Source organism: Diceros bicornis, unplaced genomic scaffold (genome assembly GCF_020826845.1).
Source record: "Diceros bicornis minor isolate mBicDic1 unplaced genomic scaffold, mDicBic1.mat.cur scaffold_95_ctg1, whole genome shotgun sequence".
Taxonomy (NCBI): Eukaryota; Metazoa; Chordata; class Mammalia; order Perissodactyla; family Rhinocerotidae; genus Diceros; species Diceros bicornis.
Genome location: NW_026691844.1, coordinates 177,219 through 195,567, shown reverse-complemented (window position 1 = coordinate 195,567; position 18,349 = coordinate 177,219). Strand labels below are relative to the sequence as shown.

At 47.1% G+C, this 18,349-nt stretch overlaps 1 protein-coding gene across 1 annotated transcript in view; it reads right to left on the bottom strand.

The window, feature by feature from the left end:
- Positions 1-1,519: 1,519 nt before the first annotated feature.
- The window catches only part of LOC131403898 (insulin receptor-like), an 86,555-nt gene continuing 69,725 nt past the window's right edge, over positions 1,520-18,349 (bottom strand). The window contains 5 exon segments of the mRNA XM_058538129.1: positions 1,520-1,650; positions 2,610-2,824; positions 5,580-5,724; positions 6,788-6,936; positions 12,493-12,814. Of these exon segments, the coding sequence (XP_058394112.1) occupies positions 1,520-1,650; positions 2,610-2,824; positions 5,580-5,724; positions 6,788-6,936; positions 12,493-12,814 (962 nt within the window).

Genomic DNA, 18,349 nt, shown 5'->3' with positions numbered 1-18,349 from the left:
GACTCTAAAGACCAGAATTATCCATCAGTAGTTTCTCCTGGGAAAACCTAAAACGAGACCCCATTACAACTGCTGTTGTGTGTCCACAATGATGTGCGTGCACATTGAAACAGTGTGCTGTAACAGCCCCTGTGAATATTTTTCCCTAGTATTCCAGACTCTATCCGTCCTGCAATCTACTAGCTGACAGACCATGGGCAAGTGACTTCTCTTCTTTGAATCTCACTTTCCTGGTCAGTAAAATGGCCTTAAGAGTTACTGTATGAGGGCTGGCCCTGTGGCTTAGCCATTGAGTGTGTGCGCTCCACTACTGGCAGCCCGGGTTCGGATCCCGGCGCGCTCCAACGCACCGCTTGTCCGGCCATGCTGAGGCCGTGCCCCACATACAGCAACTAGAAGGATGTGCTACTATGACATACAACTATCTACTGGGTCTTTGGGGGAAAAAAAGGAGGAAGGATTGGAAATAGATGTTAGCTAAGAGCTGGTCTTCCTCAGCAAAAAGAGGACGATTAGCATGGATATTAGCTCAGGGCTGATCTTCCTCAAAAAAAAAAAAAAAAGAGTTACTGTACGAAGAGGCCTGCTTCAATGATTAAGTAAGATAACTCCATTGAACTGCCTATTTCAGTACTCATCAGAATAAGTGCACAATAACTGTTCTTCCTATTTCCTCCAACTCAAACACTGATCATAATGCTGGAAATCAGATGACTTCTCTATTGCACACCAGCAATGAAGAACACTTCTTCAGAGGCCTGCAGAAGCAATGCTGGCTAACTGTTAGAGGGGATACTGATGGCATTATGGATGGAAGAAAAACTATGATTTCCTTAGTAAGGGGGGCTCCTGACAATTTTCTAGAGACGAAGGGACTTTTGCTCAGGTACAGACATAGTTCCTGACCCCTGTTACCTTTCTAGCATCCACTGTGTGACACTTGGTGTCCCATGTATTTCTGTGACTATATAGTAAAGCATAATGAGGTACCTAAGACAGTCACATCCATAGAGACAGAAAGTAGGATGGTGGGGGCCAGGGGCTGGGGGAGGGGGATGGGGAGTCAGTGTTTAATGGGGACAGAGTTTCAGTTTAAGAAGATGATGTGTTCTGGAGATGGATCATGGGGATGGTTGCACAACATCGTGAAGGTACTTAATGCCACTGAACTGGACACCTACGCCTAATTAAAACAGTCAGTTTTATGTTGTGTATGTTTTACCACCATTTTTCCAATGTCGGAAAAAATACAAAATAGAAAAAAATAAATTTTACAAAATCTACTAGGTAGAGTGAATGGCTTTTTCTTGAGGATGTCTGGTGAGATACACACAGAAGCAACAAAATGGGATACTGCTATAGGAAACTGACTTCATACCCCATCAACTGGTGAGATCGTAAAAGAAGCCTACATTTATTCCACGAGTAGGAGGGACAGGGAGAATTACCCCAGCGGGGAAGATCTGAGCACTCACACCGCAAGCATGAAGCTTGCAGCACCATTTCTCTACCTTTCTACTTACGCCTCTTTATAGAAGAGCATGAACCCCAAGAGGTCTCGGAAGTCAGGGGGCCAATACGGCTCCCATTTCAGCAAGATCTTATCAGAAGATGTCCGAATGTGAGAAAATGTAAGTAATTCATTTTCACCTAGGAAAGGTAAAAAAAAATCAGTATCAGTGTTAAATAATTTGTTTCAGCCCAAAGCAGGTGATCTGACATTTCCAAGAGCGTCCATGAGAAGGGAGATATCAATCTGCTGTTCCCTTGACAGGTCTTGTACCCATGTGCCTCTCCTGCTGTTGGAAGGCAAGAACTGGTCATGCAAACCGGCCCCTACTGCAGGTCAATTACTTGGCCAGACGCTCAAGTGAATAATAGCAGTTGGTGCCCACGTGAGAAGGATGACTGGCCAGCAGTTATTGGGAAAAGAGACTTTCAAGAGTAATCTTTGTCCTGACACAATTTTGCCTTGCATATGGACTTTCAAGCCTGACACGTCAGAAGACGTAACTCCAGTGGAAACGAACACATGCCAAGTGAGTTTGGAGGGCATGCAGATTATTATACCTTGGAGAGACAACACCTTGGAGAGAGCAATTCCCTCTGCCTGGAATGCAAGCTGGCCCCTAAGCTACCCCCCGACCTTGAATTGCCACAGCTTGAACCACATTCCACCATAAGAAACCAACTCCCCATGAGGGTATTATGGAAGCTCTGGCACCTCAATGCTCGGATATCCCTTCAAGAGAGAATCTGTCAGAGGAATGCAGTCAGCTGACAGTCCACAGCTATAGCAAGTGCAGGATGTGCCTTAGCATTTGAGGCAAAGCCATATACAAGGAGGTGTTATTCATTCATTCATTCATTCATTCATTCAATGCTTATGTGGCACCTTCCAGTATCAAGCACTGTATTTGGTGCAGTAAGCACAGAGACGATAAGTACAACACCTATCCTCAGTATTTCAGAAAACTTATCACACACTTAGTTGTTTAGCTCACAGGGGGGCAGTGACGACCCCCTGGGGGCCAGTGTGGTGGGGCTAGGGTGAGGGCAGCCATGTTATCTGGTCCACAGGCTGGAAGGACCAGGGCATTGCCACTTACAGGACGCTTGGTCCCCGTTGGTCTTCAGGGCGATGTCGTTCCTCTCCTGGCGCCCCTTGGTTCCCGAAACCTCCTCCATCTTGTGAATTTCAGACAAGCAGAGTTTGGGATTATAGTGGAAGAAGAGCTTCCCCTGAGTGATGGTGAGGTTGTGTTTGCTCCAGTCCCATAGCTGCCTTAGGTTCTGGTTGTCCAAGGCATAGAAAGAGTAGTTTCTAGGGAAACACACACACACACCTAGTCATTCAATGGTTTGTGTCTCCAACTCCAAGATGGCGGGGCTGGAGTTCCTCTTGTTCAACACTACATCCCCCATCCTAACCACGTGCTTGGCACATACTCAATAAGTGTTGAATGGAAGGTGGGAGGGACAGGGGAAGTTGAGGAAGTCTTCCTGGCCAGGAAGGTGTCTGAGCTCAGTCTTGTGAGGAAGGGAAGACCGTGATGGATTGAGATACGGGTTTCAGAGAGGGAAAAGACTGAAGACACAGAGGCACTGAGCTGAGCCCAGGGAAGAGCAAAGCAGCCTGCTCTGGCCACCAGTTGACAGGGAACAAGACTGGAGAGCTGCAATGGGCCAAATCCTCTAGTATACTGCATGCCAGACCAACACCAAGAACATGGGACTTTCCTTGAAAGGCAGAGGGGAGCCACTGAAGGTTTTATAACAGCTCAGTAACTTGATTAGATCTGTGCCTTAGAACTATTAGTGGACCACTGGCACATGACAGATGGGAGAAGAAGCATCTAGATCTGTGTTGTCCAATAGAGAAACCACTAGCCACCTCTGGCTATTGAGCACCTGAAATGTGGCCGTTCTGGACTGTATTGGAAGCAAACAGTACAGATTTCGAAGACTTAGCACACAAAAAAAGGATGCAAAAGATCTTCTTTATAGTTTTTTATATTGATACCATGCTGAAATAACATTTTAGATGTAATGGGTTAAGTAAAATGCATTATTAAAATTCGTTTCACCTATTTCTCTTAAAGTTTTTTAAAATGTGGCTACTAGAACATTTAAAGTCACATATGTGATTTGTATTATATTTCTGTTGGACGGTGCTGGTCTAGTTCCAGGACAGTTAGCTAGGAGATCACTGCAACAATTTGAACGAAAGGTCTGAGCTTAAGCAAAGGGCAGTTTCACGGCAGAAAAATCAACATGAGCTGGTGAGGGATTCAAGAAGGTAGTCTAGACAATTCTGTGTATTGGCTTCTCAAAAGCCATTCACAGCCTCCCTTTTCCCTTGCCTTCCTCTACTGTATAGACTGGAAAAGGTAAATAATCACACTCCCAGCCTCCCGTGCAGAGGAGGCAGCCACGTGATCCAGTTCTGACCAAGGAGATATAAGCAGAAATCAACATTGATGGTGAGAGTGTGGGAGGTTCCAGGCAAGTTTTTTTAAAGAGACAGTCTCAACTGGCATGTACCTTTGTCCCTTTTTCCTGTCAGTTGTACAGACGTGAGTTTCGGTATGAAGCAGCCGTCTTGTGGCCACGAGGAGCACAAAGATGGAAAGAACTTTGATCTTTGATGGCACTACTGGATGGCCTTCTTCAGACTTCCTTCCTATGACTCCATCTCTATCTGTGTGAAATACACAGTCCAGCCAAGGAAAGTGGTACCTGGATATCTGTTGTTTTACTAACTGAAATAGGGTTGGCAGGATCTCAAGGGGAGGAGATCCAAGAAATGAGGATGGAAAACTGAGGCAGGGAGGTGAGTTCCATTTTGTACATGTTGCATTTGAGGTTCCCAGGGGTCACCCGGCTGGAGACAGGCTCAAGGGTAAGGAGAGAAGCCAGGGCTGGAGGTCTTAGCACAGGTAGGAGGAGATCACTAGAGGGAAGGCAGAGGCTGGTAGCCCAGGATGCCAACTCTCAAAGGCACATGGAGGAAGCAGGAAAGAAATCCAGGGCAGCTGGGAGATATGTTGAAGAGCTAGAATCCTATGGACCAGAGGACATGAGAATCTCAGATACAGTCAATTTCTAGAGGACCAAGAAGTGAGAAGGTGCCAGATGCAGCAATTACGGAGTCCTGGTCAGGCCTGCACTCCAACTCACAATGATGAACAGATAGCCAGACGCCCTATTCCATTCCAACCAGAGCCTTTGGAGGGCACAAAGTTTGGTCTGTATCCCCTGAGATTTCCAAGAGTAACTATAAAACGGGTACCATTTACCTTGGCTGGACTTTGGACACATTCTAACATGAGTTCCTTCCTCCTGTCAAGGTTTCTCCAGGCATTTTCTCCAAACGGATTTTTTTGGCTTGAAAAATCCCTACGTTTTCCTTCCCTCCCCCAAGTTTAACTGACATATAATTGGCATATAACATTGTATGAGTTTAAGGGGTATAACATCATGATTTGATATATGTATATATTGCAAAACAATTACCACACTGAGTTTAGTTAACGTCCATCACCTCACATGGTTAAATTTTTTTTTTCTTGTGATGAGAACTTTTAAGATCTACTCTCTTAGCAACTTTCAAATATATAATATTCTTAACTATAGCCACCATGCTGTATTTACATCCTCAGAACTTATTTATCTTATAACTGGAAGTTTGTACCTTTTGACCCCCTTCACCCATTTCCCCCACCCCGTATTCCCCACCTCTGGAAACCACCAATCTGTTCTCTGTGTCTATAAGTTTGGGGTTTTTTAGATTCCACATATAAGTGAGATCATACAATATTAGTCTTTCACTGTCTGACTTGTTTTACTTAGCATAATGCCCTCAAGGTCCATCCATGTTGTCCCAAATAGTAGGACCTTCTCCTTTTTTATGGCTGTATAATATTCCATTGTGTATATATACCATACTTTCTTTATCCATTAATCATCAATGGACACTCAGGTTGTTTCCATGTCTTGGCAAAAACCCCTGAGTTTTTCTAACGCACAGACTTCCTAGTGAGCATTCAGGCCACAGACACAGAATCAGGCCCACCTACCCAATTTCCAAGGTCTCTCCCCGAATCAGACGTAACTTCTGGAAGAAGGAAAGTGACACAAGAGCATAGGACCGGCGGATTTTCAGATATCCTGAAATTTCTTCAATGAGTCCAAGGTTGGCCTCTAGCTCAGCTGCCAGGTTGTCTAAGGAAAGGAGAGAATATCCAGTGAGTTCCTACAGAAATATTTTAATCTTCCCATAATGTCCCATGAGGAGGAGTTAACCTACAGGTTGAAAACGACTTTGACATACCCTGCTCAAAATGCATCATAGAGAGGACACAATCCAGTGTCCCTACCACAGGGTCTGCAAGTCCCTAAATAAGTGACCACTGCTTTTTTCTCATCTTTTCCTTGCTCGCCCTACTTCAGACACATGGGCCTCCTCATAGTCCCTTAAACAGACCAGACATACTAACTGCCTCAGGACATTTGCACTGGCTGCCTCCTTTGCCCAGAATATTATTCTTCCATCTATCTGCTTGGTTTGCTCCATGACCAATTCAGAGCATCTTTTCTCAAATAGGAAACTCTTCTAAAATAGCAACTCCCTTTATTCTCTATTTCATAGGTTGGCACACTACAGCCCATTGGCCAAATCCAGCCGGCTTTGTAAATAAAGTTTTATCGGCACAGAGCCACACCCATTAGTTCACACTTTCTCTAGGGCTGCTTTCACTCTACACTGGCAGAGCTGAGTAGTTCTGGCAAAGACCCTCTGTCTGCCCAGCTGAGGAGATTTATTACACGGCCCTTTATAGGAAAAGTTTGCCGACCCTTGCTCCCTGCGTTACTCTGCTTTGCTTCCCTTCACAGCGTGGATCACCACCTAAGTTTACATGATACGTTGATTTGTTTATTTGTAAGATCCATCATGCGTGGACTTTGCCTTGTTCCCTGTGAGTATTCAAATAAATGTTTGCTGAATAAATAAACAAAGGCTGCTTTTCGCCTGGAATGGTGTTTCTGGAAACACGGTCCCAGACCTGCAATGCGGCATGTTGCCTGCTTGTTAAAAATGTAAATTCCTGACTCCCAACTTGGAAAGTCAGAATCTCGCTGGAGCGGGGCCAGGACCGAGCTGTGAATTTGGGGTTTGGCAGCAAACTTGAGTGACTCCACTGATGGGCATTGCGGCTGTTTTCCTTCTGTGCTCACAGGGAAGGTGGATCCCAGCAGACCGCCCCCTCCCCCCCCCAGCACTCACTGCCCCCTCGAATGTTGATGATCAGGCTCCCATTGATGACCGTGCAGCCTCGGAGCTCCTGGGCGGATGTCACCGAGTCAATGGTCTTCTCACCTTCCAGGAGGTGGCAGACCTTGGGACAGGGGCCCAGGCATGGAGTACACATCAAGCTGAGGCAAGAGCGGAGACAGAGGGGTCAGGACACACAGGACACCACACACATGGCAGACAGCACGCTGGACAGGGTCCCTCATGATGAGACTTCCCCCGAGACCGTCAGGCAGGGTGCTTCAACCGCAGCCCTGTTGACACTTGGGGCTGGAGAATTCTCCGTTGTGGGTGGCTCCACCCACCCCTGGGGGGAAGAGAGTAAATCGCCCCCACAAAAGAACCACTGCCCAAAGAGATAGGCTTGTGCCGTTATTCTGTGATGGGGGGATCCTACAGCATTACCGTGAAATCAGGGGGCTCATGCTCTCACTCCAAAATGACAGGGCTCCTGCCATACCCCAGAGCGATAAGATTCACACTGAACCCCATGGAGACAGGATCACATCTATCCCGTGGAGACAGGACCCACGTCATTATACCAAAGTGATGGGACTCATGGCGTTGCCATGGTGATGGGAATCACACCAAGAGGATGAGCCTGATGTGGGACTCACTTTGCCCTGATGCCAAAGTGGCAGAACTGATGCTGTCACCCCCACGTGGCTACTCCAAGGAGATTTAGGATGTTTGCTGTTCTGTGTGGGGTTTGATGTCACCACAGCTATGACACGACCTCACGTTGGATAAAGGGTGACTAAGCGCAGACTTTGGCTTTGCCTGGCTGCAGCCTGATGTCCTCAAATTTACAGGCCCCAGGAGTCCTTTGGGAATCAGCCCTCCCCAACACGGGGTCTCTGAGGTCAGTTCTTGGCTGGCACAGCCCTCCAGGTCCAGGCAGGACACAGGAGCCAGGCCAGTCTGGGCACCATCTTCCATCCCCCTGGGGGTTCAGAGGTGGCCACATATCCAAGTTCATCCAGTGAGGGTTTTGCCAGAACTTTCTGGGAGGAGAAATTGTCTTCCTTCCAGAGTATCTAAGAGGGTATTGCTATATTGCTAGCATGGGGCAAGGGAGCAGGTAAAAGAACAAAACCAATGGAAAGAGAAAGAAAGACAAGGATGGAAAGAAACTGATGGTGTACATCACTTGAGCTCCTGGATACAGCTGTACCTAAAGCAATTCCCTGAACTTCTTGGTGACAGGCACCAATAAACTCCAATCTTGCTACGCCAGTTTGAATTGGGTTTCTGTTGCACAAAACCTCAAGATTCCCAACTATTACATTCTCCAAGTCTCCGCTTCCTCATCTGTGAAATGGAAATAATAACAGTACCTACTCCCACAGTCAGCATGAAGACCAAATGATATAGACCACCTAAAGCACTTAGCATACAGAAAAGAAAAATTGTTAGTCATCACTATGATGATCACGTTTCATTAGTGGTATCCTCGTGGCTACTGTCATTTCCGCACCTCTGTGTATGCACTTCTTCAGAATGATCTTGTTGATGGTGGTATAATAAAGAACATATCTGGTCTGTGTCCCCATTCCTGGTGAGCTTCAAAAGCCCTTGGAATTTCCTGAGTGATAGGAGCATCTTTGTTATGCTAATGAGGTGATCGGTGGTGGTCCGACATAGCTTCAGGATGGGGGTTTAGTCACCAGAAAGAACACATGTGTGATGAGAGGGCTGGGTCTTTCAGCCGCCTGACCTCCAGAGAGGGGAGGGAGGCTGGAGATGGAGTTAGATCACGTGGCTAATGATTCAATAGATCTTGCCTGCGTAACGAATCCCCAATAAAAATTCTGGACACCAACTCACTGGAGTTTCCTGGCTGGCAAACACGTGGATGTGCTGGGAGGGTGACATCCCTGAGTCCGGGAGGACATGGAAGCTCTGTGTCTGGGACTCTCTCAGACCTCGCCCTATGTGTATCCTTCATAATAAAGCTGTAAATGTAAGCGTACGTAGTGTAAGCGCCTGACATTAAGATTTTGACTGCTGAGGCGTCCATTTCAAAAGACATCCATCTTTTTTTTTTTTTTTTGGTGAGGAAGATCAGCCCTGAGCTAACATCTGTGCCCATCTTCCTCTATTTTGTATGTGGGTCGCTGCCACAGCATGGCTGATGAGTGGTGTGTAGGTCCACGCCCGGGATCCAAACCTGTGAACCCCAGGCTGCTGAAGCTGAGCTCGGGAACTTAAGCACTATGCACTGGACCAGCCCAAGACATCCATCCTGAATAAATATCTTGCCTGTGAGACACAGCTATCAGCAAAACAACCAGATGAGGAATGAGGTAGCCCCCACCCATGAAGGCCCCCCTTTCTGAAAGCCCTGGGTGACCTGGATAACTGACTACTTGAGTGACCCCACTGTTCCCTTCCTGCACCCTAATTTCCACTCTTATACTTAAACCCTAGATACTCCACCCCCGGACCCTAATAAAGACACAGCCCCAGGTCCACGCTCCATCCCTCTCTCTCTACCTATCACCTCACTGTGTGGCCCTGGGTGTCCCTTCCAGGATCTCTGAGTAATAAATCTTGTTCCTTTAAGTTCCCTGATGGTTTCTTGCTGAAGTGTGTCCTGTGATTGTAATAAGAAACATGAGAGCTGACCCAGCCACAAACAGGGGCCCCGGCAGGAGAAATGTCCATGGAGCGCAACATAAGGGATGTGTGCCCGGGCCAGTGGTGTGGACATTCCTAACAGAGGACGCTACCATCAGTAGGCTCAGACAACAAAACAGTATAGCTTTTTTTCAGTTCTGTGAGTCATTCTAGTAAATTATTGAACCCAAAGGGTTTGTGGGAACCCCAGAATGTACAGCGAGTCGGTCAGAAGTGTGGGTGGCCTGGGGCCCCCCAAAGTGTGGCTGGCATCTGAAGTGAGGGCAGTCTTGTAGATGATGGAGTCTGAGGCTAACCCCGGGGGGGACCAGTGTCAAATCGTGCTGTTGGACACCCAGCTGGTTCAGAACAGCTGGGGCGGAGACAGAATGGGGACCAAATGGCTGGGTTCTTTTGTTGGATCTACACGTATCCACCGAGCACTTATGATGCGGCAGGTGAGAATGTAAGCCAGGAGTCGGCAATCTACAGCCTAAGGTCCAAACAAATCCAGCCGACCATCTGTTTTTGTAAATAATGTTTTATCAGCACACAACCACGCCCTTTGGCTCGGGTATCATCTATGTCTGCGCTCACACTATAAGGGCAGAGTTGAGTAGCTGAAACAGAGACCATATGGCCCTCGGAGCCGAAAATATTTACTATCTGGCCCCTTGCCAATGCCTGTTCTAAGCTGCAGGCACACACAGGAGTGAACAAAACAGACAATCTACTTTCCCCATGGGAGGTTACAAATGGCCACCAATGCTTTTCACCAAGAAGTGGAAATGGGCTCCACATCCATTGAATCTGGGCTAGGATGTAACTTGCTTTGGCCAGTGGCACATCAGCAGATGTGATGCACAGAGGCTTGCAAAGGACTTGCACATTGGGGCATACCCTTCCTGGCTACTGGGATGGGCAATCACATGGAGAGAGGCCCCAGCTGCCCATCTAAGATGTGAGAGGCTATCCTATACCATCCAGCCATAGCTGACCCAGCCCAGGCCAGACAAGCCACCAGTCAATGCACAAAATCATTTAGAAATCGTAAATGAGTGCTATGTTAAGCCGCTAAGAGCTGGGGTGGTTTCTTACGCAGCAAGAGCTAACTGATACTTGTGAAGTATATGGTCATGGTCTAGTTGGGGTAAATTAATAAACTGACGATTAAAATATGAGCTAGTGGTAAATGCCATGAAAAGAATTAAAACTGAATAATGTGCCAAGGCAAAGCTGGACTGGTGGTCAGACAGGGAAAGATTCTCAGAGGAAGTGACTTGTAAGCTGTGACCTGGATGACAAGAAGAAGATCAAGGGGCAGAGCATTCTAGGGGAGGGCATAGGGATGCCCCACACACTTAACATTCACCCCAAATATCTAGTCCTCCTCATCTCAGTAAAGAGCACCCCACTGCTCCCGCCAGGTACCTCAGAGTGACCATACCGGGTGAGGTCTTTGAATGAAGCCATGTGCATTTCCAGACCTCTGCTCTGAAAACATCAAGAATGATGTCCCAGACAAGCCACAAGAATGGAAGAAAGTATATCTGGTCCTATTAGAAAATGTGACGTACTAGAGTTTTCCATAAAATAAAATAAAAGCTTCAGAAGGAAAACTATTAATTTTTCTTTTAAACCTCCAAAGTAAAAGACTGCCATGACAAGTTGGAATTAGCATCCGTCACGTTGCCCTCTTCCACTCAGTAAAGGTCCCAGGCATCCAAGGACCTGCTGTCAATTTCCTGGCGTTTCAGTTCTAGGGGCCACTGCACCATCAGTGAGAACATCAAAGGAGCTTTGCTGTATTTCTCAGGTCTCAATTATGGTGAGGAAAAACTACCTTTTATTTAAAGCCAATGTCTTATAAACAAACATCTCACCGGAAGATGATAACATCCGTGTTTCATTTCAAACATGAAAAAAAAATAGAAATGAATCAAAAGGAATATAGGGTCATTTTCCCAACCTTACTGATAAACTGGCCAAAAAAAAAGAAAAAAATCTCTGTCTGGCGTGCAAAGGTGATTTATAGAGGTCTGTTTTTGGTCAACAAAGCCACTTGATGGGTTTTATCAAAAACGAGGAAAACAAAACATATTGTACTTGCAGGTTTCACAAACACTTGAAGAGAGGCTCATAAGAACCAAAATAAAGACTGTTTTCCTTCCCAACCTCCCCAGCTGGGGAAATAAAATTTCCCACCAGAACACTCTCGCTTGGCTAATTCTCAAGCCTGAAGAGGAAGATGTTTTACGTAAGCGGATCAGCCCAAGGCCCCTCGACCTGCGTCTGTTTCTGATTTGTTTTTGTGTTGTTTGTGGGGTTTTTTTTTCCCAAGCCCTCAATACAAAAAAAAAGGAAACAGATTTTTTAAACTTGGTTACAGCCCCGAGACACCGAAATAGCTCATGTGAGGAGCTAACAACGGGAACAAAAATTCTGTGATGTGCGTAGGAAATCTGACTCACCGCCAAAGAGAGAAAACCCTGCTATTTCTCACCCAAATAGTAGGAAATGATTTGATGGCACTGTCCTTCAGAAAGCAACAAATCCCTGAGAATAATCTGGAATCGAGGCTCTTCCTCCTTGCATTCTGGGCTAATCGCAGCACATGGTCTGGCTCCAGATCGGAGAAAAAGTTAAAAACCTGAGCTCTGTTTGGTTCTAACAGTCAGGCAGCTACAACAGTGGGGACGGTCCAGTCCATGTGAAGGGTTCCAGGATAAACCAAGGACTTCTGTCTTTCTGTCTTCTATTCCCAAAGCGAACCACAGAGAGCCTTGAACATGGTGCGCAAGATGCCAAAAATATTTACTCTCTGATCCCATACAGAGAAAGTTTGTTAACTCCTGCTCCAAAGCCCGGACCAAAACAGGAGGCAGAAATGGCATCCGACAGACCCAGGCTTATCACTGTTCATCAGCAGCTCCCTCACTCATAGCCAATTAACTCTGGTTTTTCACACAGTTTTAACAGGTGGCACCACCATCACCGACCCCATGTTTCTTCCCCTCTTTGCTGCCCGCCACCCTCCTAAACCCACACCCAGGACTCACTTGCTGGAATTCATCGTATACCCAGAGGGACACTCGGGGATGCACTTGTTGTTGTGAATGACGTACTGGTGGCAGCCCTGCCTCCGTGAATTCTTGCAAGTGTTGTGCAGGTCCTGGCAGAAGCTGAAGTTCACGCAGCGCCAGTCTTGGAAGTGATAGTACGGGGGCGGGCAGGTCTCCACGCACCTGCCGTCCAAGTAGAAGTTTCAGCAGGCCACGCACTTGGTGGGGTCGTCGGGCTCAGAGCAGTTGCCCAAGCACTCGCTGTGGCAGCAGAGGCCATCAGCGGTGCAGCCATGCGACTTACAGGTGGTCGGGCAAACTGCAGAGAGAAAGAAAACAGCTGGTCAACGGCTTTGCCCAATTCCTGTCTGCACAGTTGGCAATTCTGGATCAGAGAGTGAGAGCCAAACAAAATAACAACAATAATCGCCTCATTTCTGCAGCACTTGCTACGTGCCAGGCACAACTATTAACTCATTTCATCAGGCAAACCAGCGGGGGGCTGTAAATATTGAACAGCCGTCACAGGGAGAGGGGCGGGGAGCCTCTGACTTGTAGCATTTGTCAATTGCCATGGTGTAAATACTCCCACCATGGTCCATTTCACGCTAACATGGAGCCTGTAAGAGATACATTGTAACACAGCATTAATAGTACTTCCACCATATAGATACAATAGCAGCAAATACCCTCGGAGGCGTAAATAATAGAAAAATGTAGTGAGATAATTAGGAAGCCGTGACTGTTGTATATTTATTACCTTGTTTTTGTTGTTGGTGGTGATTTTTTTATTTTTTATTTTTTTGGTGAGGAAGATTGGCCCTGAGTTAACATCTGTGCCAATCTTCCTCTATTTTATGTGTGGGTCGCCACCACAGCATGGCCGATGAGTGGTGTAGGTCCGTGCCTGGGATCTGAACCCGTGAACCCTGGGCCACTGAAGTGGATCGCATTGAATTTAACCACTACGCCACCAGGCCGGCCCCTATTACCTTGTTTTTAACATAATTTAACTGTAAGTTTATACCATTTAATTTTTAATAGCAGCTTAACAACCAGCTCGCAAATTTCCTAAAAGTTTCACCATCGGCTGGAGCAAGCTGACTCCAGCCCGCAGCTGCAGTGCTGGTATAAACAGATACGTTATTATCTCTTCTGTCTCCATTCTACAAATGGGGAAACCGAGACTCAAGAAGGTTAAACAAATTGCTCAAAGGGTATTTATTGCTTCAACAGACATCTGCTTGCACTGATCTCGATACTGCAGCCACCGCAGCCTCAGACTCTGCCTTCGGGAGCACATGGTCTAATGGAGGACGCATATTAGTTAAACACACAAATAAGTAATTGCATATGCAACAAGCATTGTGCCAGAAGTAAGAAGCGACATTTCTGCTGAAGCCTGAAGGAAACAATGAAGGGGAAGGAAAGAGAAGGTTCTGCAGACGGAGGTGCAGAGGCTGTGCATAGATTTTGTGGCTGGAGAGAGTCTCTTGTTTGATGCAATTGAACTTGTCCATTGAAGGCTGGACTCCATCCTGGCTTCCTCCAGTAGCTTCTCACACATCCGCTTTCTCCCGGTGTCTCACTACTCATCGCTTCCTAATTACCCCTTGATTTTGGAGCCTCGGCATCTGGTCTGAGCCTCGATGACCAGCCCTCCCTTCCCAGGCTCTCTGCAAATACGTCCACGGACAGATTGCTTCCGAGAGACTGAACAGACCTCAGCCACGGCAGAGCCTTTTCTCGGAGGTGCTTTCCTTGCTTACTCTCTGCATGGTTTGAAACACAGTTTGGAAGCTGGGGAGTGTTATTCACCCCAAAACCTCAGGCTCTTTGATTGCTGCAGCGAACATTCCGGCCCCTAATGGACCCCACCAACTCGACCTAGGGAACAGAAGTGGCCTCTGAAGCTGCATTCACATATGAGCAGCACCGTCTGAGGGAACTTTCTACGATGACGGAAATGTTCTCGATCTGTGCTGTCCAACACGGTAGCCACTTCTCCCCTGTGGCTGTTGAGTGTGGTTAGCGCAATTGAGGAACCAATTTGTTTTTAACTGTGGCAAAATAGCATAAAATTTACCATCACAACCACTTTTAAGTGGTTAATGCTCAGCGGCATTAAGCACATTCACAGTGTTGTGCAACCATCACCACCATCCATCTCCAGAACTTTCTCATCTTCCCAAACTGAAACTCTGTCCCCATTCCAACACTGACTCCCCATCCCCTTCCACAGCCCCTGGCTCCACTATCTACTTTCTGTCTCTATGAATTTGACTCCTCTAGGTTCCTTAGATGAGTGGAATCATACAGTATTTGTCTTTTTGTGTCTGGCTTACTTCACGGAGCATAATGTCCTCAAGCTTCATCCATGGTGTAGCAGGTGTCAGAATTTCCTTCCTTTTTAAGGCTGAATAATATTGCATTGTATGGATGGACCACATTCTGTTTATCCATTCATCTGTCAATGGACACTTGGGTTATTTCAACCTCTTGGTTATTGTGAGCAATGTTATGAACATGGGTGTGCAAGTATCTTTGCAAGACCCTGCTTTCAATTATTCTATGTATATACCCAGAAGTGGACTTGTTGAATCATACGATAATTCTACTTTTAATTTTTGAAGACCCACCATACTGTTTTCCACAGTGGCTACACCATTTTACATTCCTACCAAGAGTGCACACAGGTGGGGAACCAAACTTTTAATTGTATTTCAATTTTAATTTTAATAGCCACAGGTGACTACTGGTTCTTCAGTGGGACAGCAGAAGCTTAGAGAATAAAAATAAACTCTTTGCCAGGGCCCACAGGTCCCATGTGGTCTAGTGCCTACTGGCCTCTCCGAGTCCTCTCAGCCACAGGCAGCAGCCACTCTGGCCTCCTTTCTGTCCCTCATACACTCAGGCTCAGTCCTACCTCAGGACCTTTGCATCTGCTGTGCTGACTGGCTGAAGCGCCCTACCCCTTATCCTCTCGTGACTGGCTCCTTCTTGTCCTTCAGGTCTCAACTCCTTAGAAAGCCCCACTATGACCTCCCCACTGGAAGTCACTCCCTCCTTCACAAACCATTTTCTAACACATTAGCTTATTACATTTTCCTTATGGCGCTTATCACTCTTGAAAACGATCTAGGTGGTTGCGGACTGTCTAAGTAGAGGGGAGCTTAGTGGGCAGGGCCATGTCTGCTCCATTCACTGCACTGGCTCCGATGACACCGACTCCTAAGACAGACCCTTGCATCCAGCAGGAGCTCAGGAGACACATGTCCGATTAGACAAAGGAGAGGCAAAAGGTAGGACTTTGGAGCAGTTCCAAGGCCCTAATTTTTAACCAGTGGCTCAAGAAGTCGTCCAAGAACCTCCAGTTGCAGGAGCTCCATAACGCTCTGAAAAATTACACGCAAGATGTGGAGCATCTATGCATAAGTGCATATTCTGATTTTCTACATGGATCCAGAAAGAAGGAAGCAGCTGTCATAGGAGCAGGATGGGGTTAACCCACCAATGTCTGTGTAGATCTTTTAGGGTTTACATACCACCCATTAGCTTCTTACTCAATTCTAACAATGACCCCAGCAGGGACGGGGGTAAGTCACATTATCTTCACTCCACAGAGGCAAGAAGATTGGCTCAGCTGAGGAGCAGCAGGGCCAGAACTGGAACCTTGATCTTCTGGCCCTGAATCCAACATTCCTGGGTCTAAAATGACATAGCCATCTGCAGGGTCCACGCAGTCAAGGAAGGACTTGCATTCAGCTGTGGTGACGCAGCATCCACCACCCCATAGACACGCGGTAAAGACTTCCTTAAAGAACCAACGGCAGCCTCGGTTTTCTTTTCTGTAAAATGGGGGTGATAACAGTCCCTTAACTCCTCCTCACAACTAAAAGGGATGATGAGGTTAACGCACTGGATTCATTGACAGACACATTGTAGATTTGATATCAGTGAGCTACTGTGGGTATTATTATTTTATCATCATTCTTAATGATCTGTCTACAGGGATCTCTTGGACTCTCAATGGCAGGAAGCAATATCCAAGGCTGACAACAACTGTCTAGGACCCACAAAGACCCCACCCTCCGGGAGCTCACAGGAGAGAGCAGGAAGGGGCCTATCTCCTGGGCTGGAGCTGCGTCTGAGGGTCAGCCCTTAAGTTCAAAAGAGATGCCAGCAAAGTGCTAACAAACACTTCCCAAACACATAAGCCTTCCGGCCTCAACAATGCTAGGAAAAATCACCCAACACTCGCAAACAAGGCCAGAGCTTGACTGCGGACTTTTCAATCTTATGTTGGAGCCCTGTCGAAAAGGACCCACTTGGGAATTACTTCATTTTCCCGCACAGGAGCTGGCAGACTTTTTCCGTAGAGGGTCACAGAGCACAGGGCCACACGGTCTCCGTCACAGGCTATTAGTCCACCTGTCCTGTCTCGAGAAAGCAGCACCCCCACTCCCCCACCACCCAGAGAAGGTACAGGGGCACAGGTGCAGCTGTGCCCAATAAAACTTTATTTAAAAAAGCAGGTGACAGGGGGCCAGCCTGGTGGCGCAGCGGTTAAGTGCACGCGCTCCGCTTTGGTGGCCCAGAGTTCACGGGTTCGTATCCCAGGCGCGCATCAACACACGGCTTGTCAAGCCATGCTGTGGCGGCGTCCCGTATAAAATAGAGGAAGATGGGCATGGATGTTAGCCCAGGGCCAGTCTTCCTCAGCAAAAAAAGAGGAAGACTGGCATCAGATATTAGCTCATGGCTAATCTTCCTTACAATAAAAAAAAAAAAAAGCAAGCAGGTGATGGGCTGCCTGGTTGGCCAACCCCTCACCCAGTGACATGTACCTGTGACTGTTTCATTATTTCTGTTAAAGTGCAGGCTGGGGGGAGCCAGGTGTCAGCTGATAGCCAGATACGCTGTAAATCATTTTTATCCAATAGAAGAACAACCTCCCCAAAATGACAGGTTTATCGCCCCGTAGGACATTAAGCCTCTCCGTATCTAACTGCGCAATCTTATTTCACTGATGACAAATGCTTTGGCTTTAACACCCTGCTGCTGGTTCCCTCACTTAAGGGTTAAAATAAATGTGTTGACAGGTGTTCTTTTGCAGGGTTGTTTGTTTTTTTTTCTTTTGGCGTAAGAATGGTGTTTTTAATTTTTGAAGACTATACTTTGATAACGACAAGCCAGCTCTGGGTGTCCCCACTGTTTCCAAGTACTTCATCTTATTTAGTAGAAATGCCGATCAGGGTGGCCTCCCCACCGCCACCACCAACGCCTCCTCCCCCTCCCCCCGCTGAATTATGAAGAACACGTGTTGTGCAAGATGAAAAACTGGCCCCGATGGAGGAGGGGGCTGACTTTCCTCTCCCGGTGCCCTCGGTCCTACTAACTAATAGACACTAAATGAGTCCCCGCAGCCCAGTCCCAGAGGGCCACCCCCCCCCAGGATGCTTCTGCCAGAGAGGATGGTAGCCTTTTCGAGAAAATGCCAAGCAGTTCGGGAGCTGCTGACCATCCCAGGACAGGTGCATGCTGTGTGTGTAAGGAACATCTTCCTAGACCTCGCAGAGGCAGCAAACGCCAGTCCTTCTCCCTCCAAACACACAAGTTCCTTGTCTGTCCATCTGCCCCTGTTCGCACCCCAAGTTGCTTGGGCTGCTGGCCCGAATTTCCTCCCGATCTTCCCTAAAGTTGCCAAAAGCCCCTGGCCTCTGGGTACACCAGCAGAAGCAGCCACTACCTTCCTGAAACTTTCCCCTTGAGTGGCTTTTTCTATACCCTGCTGAGAAGACTGGAAACTGAGCTCTAAATAAATCAGTGGAGCGGGAAGGAGGCAGCTACATCA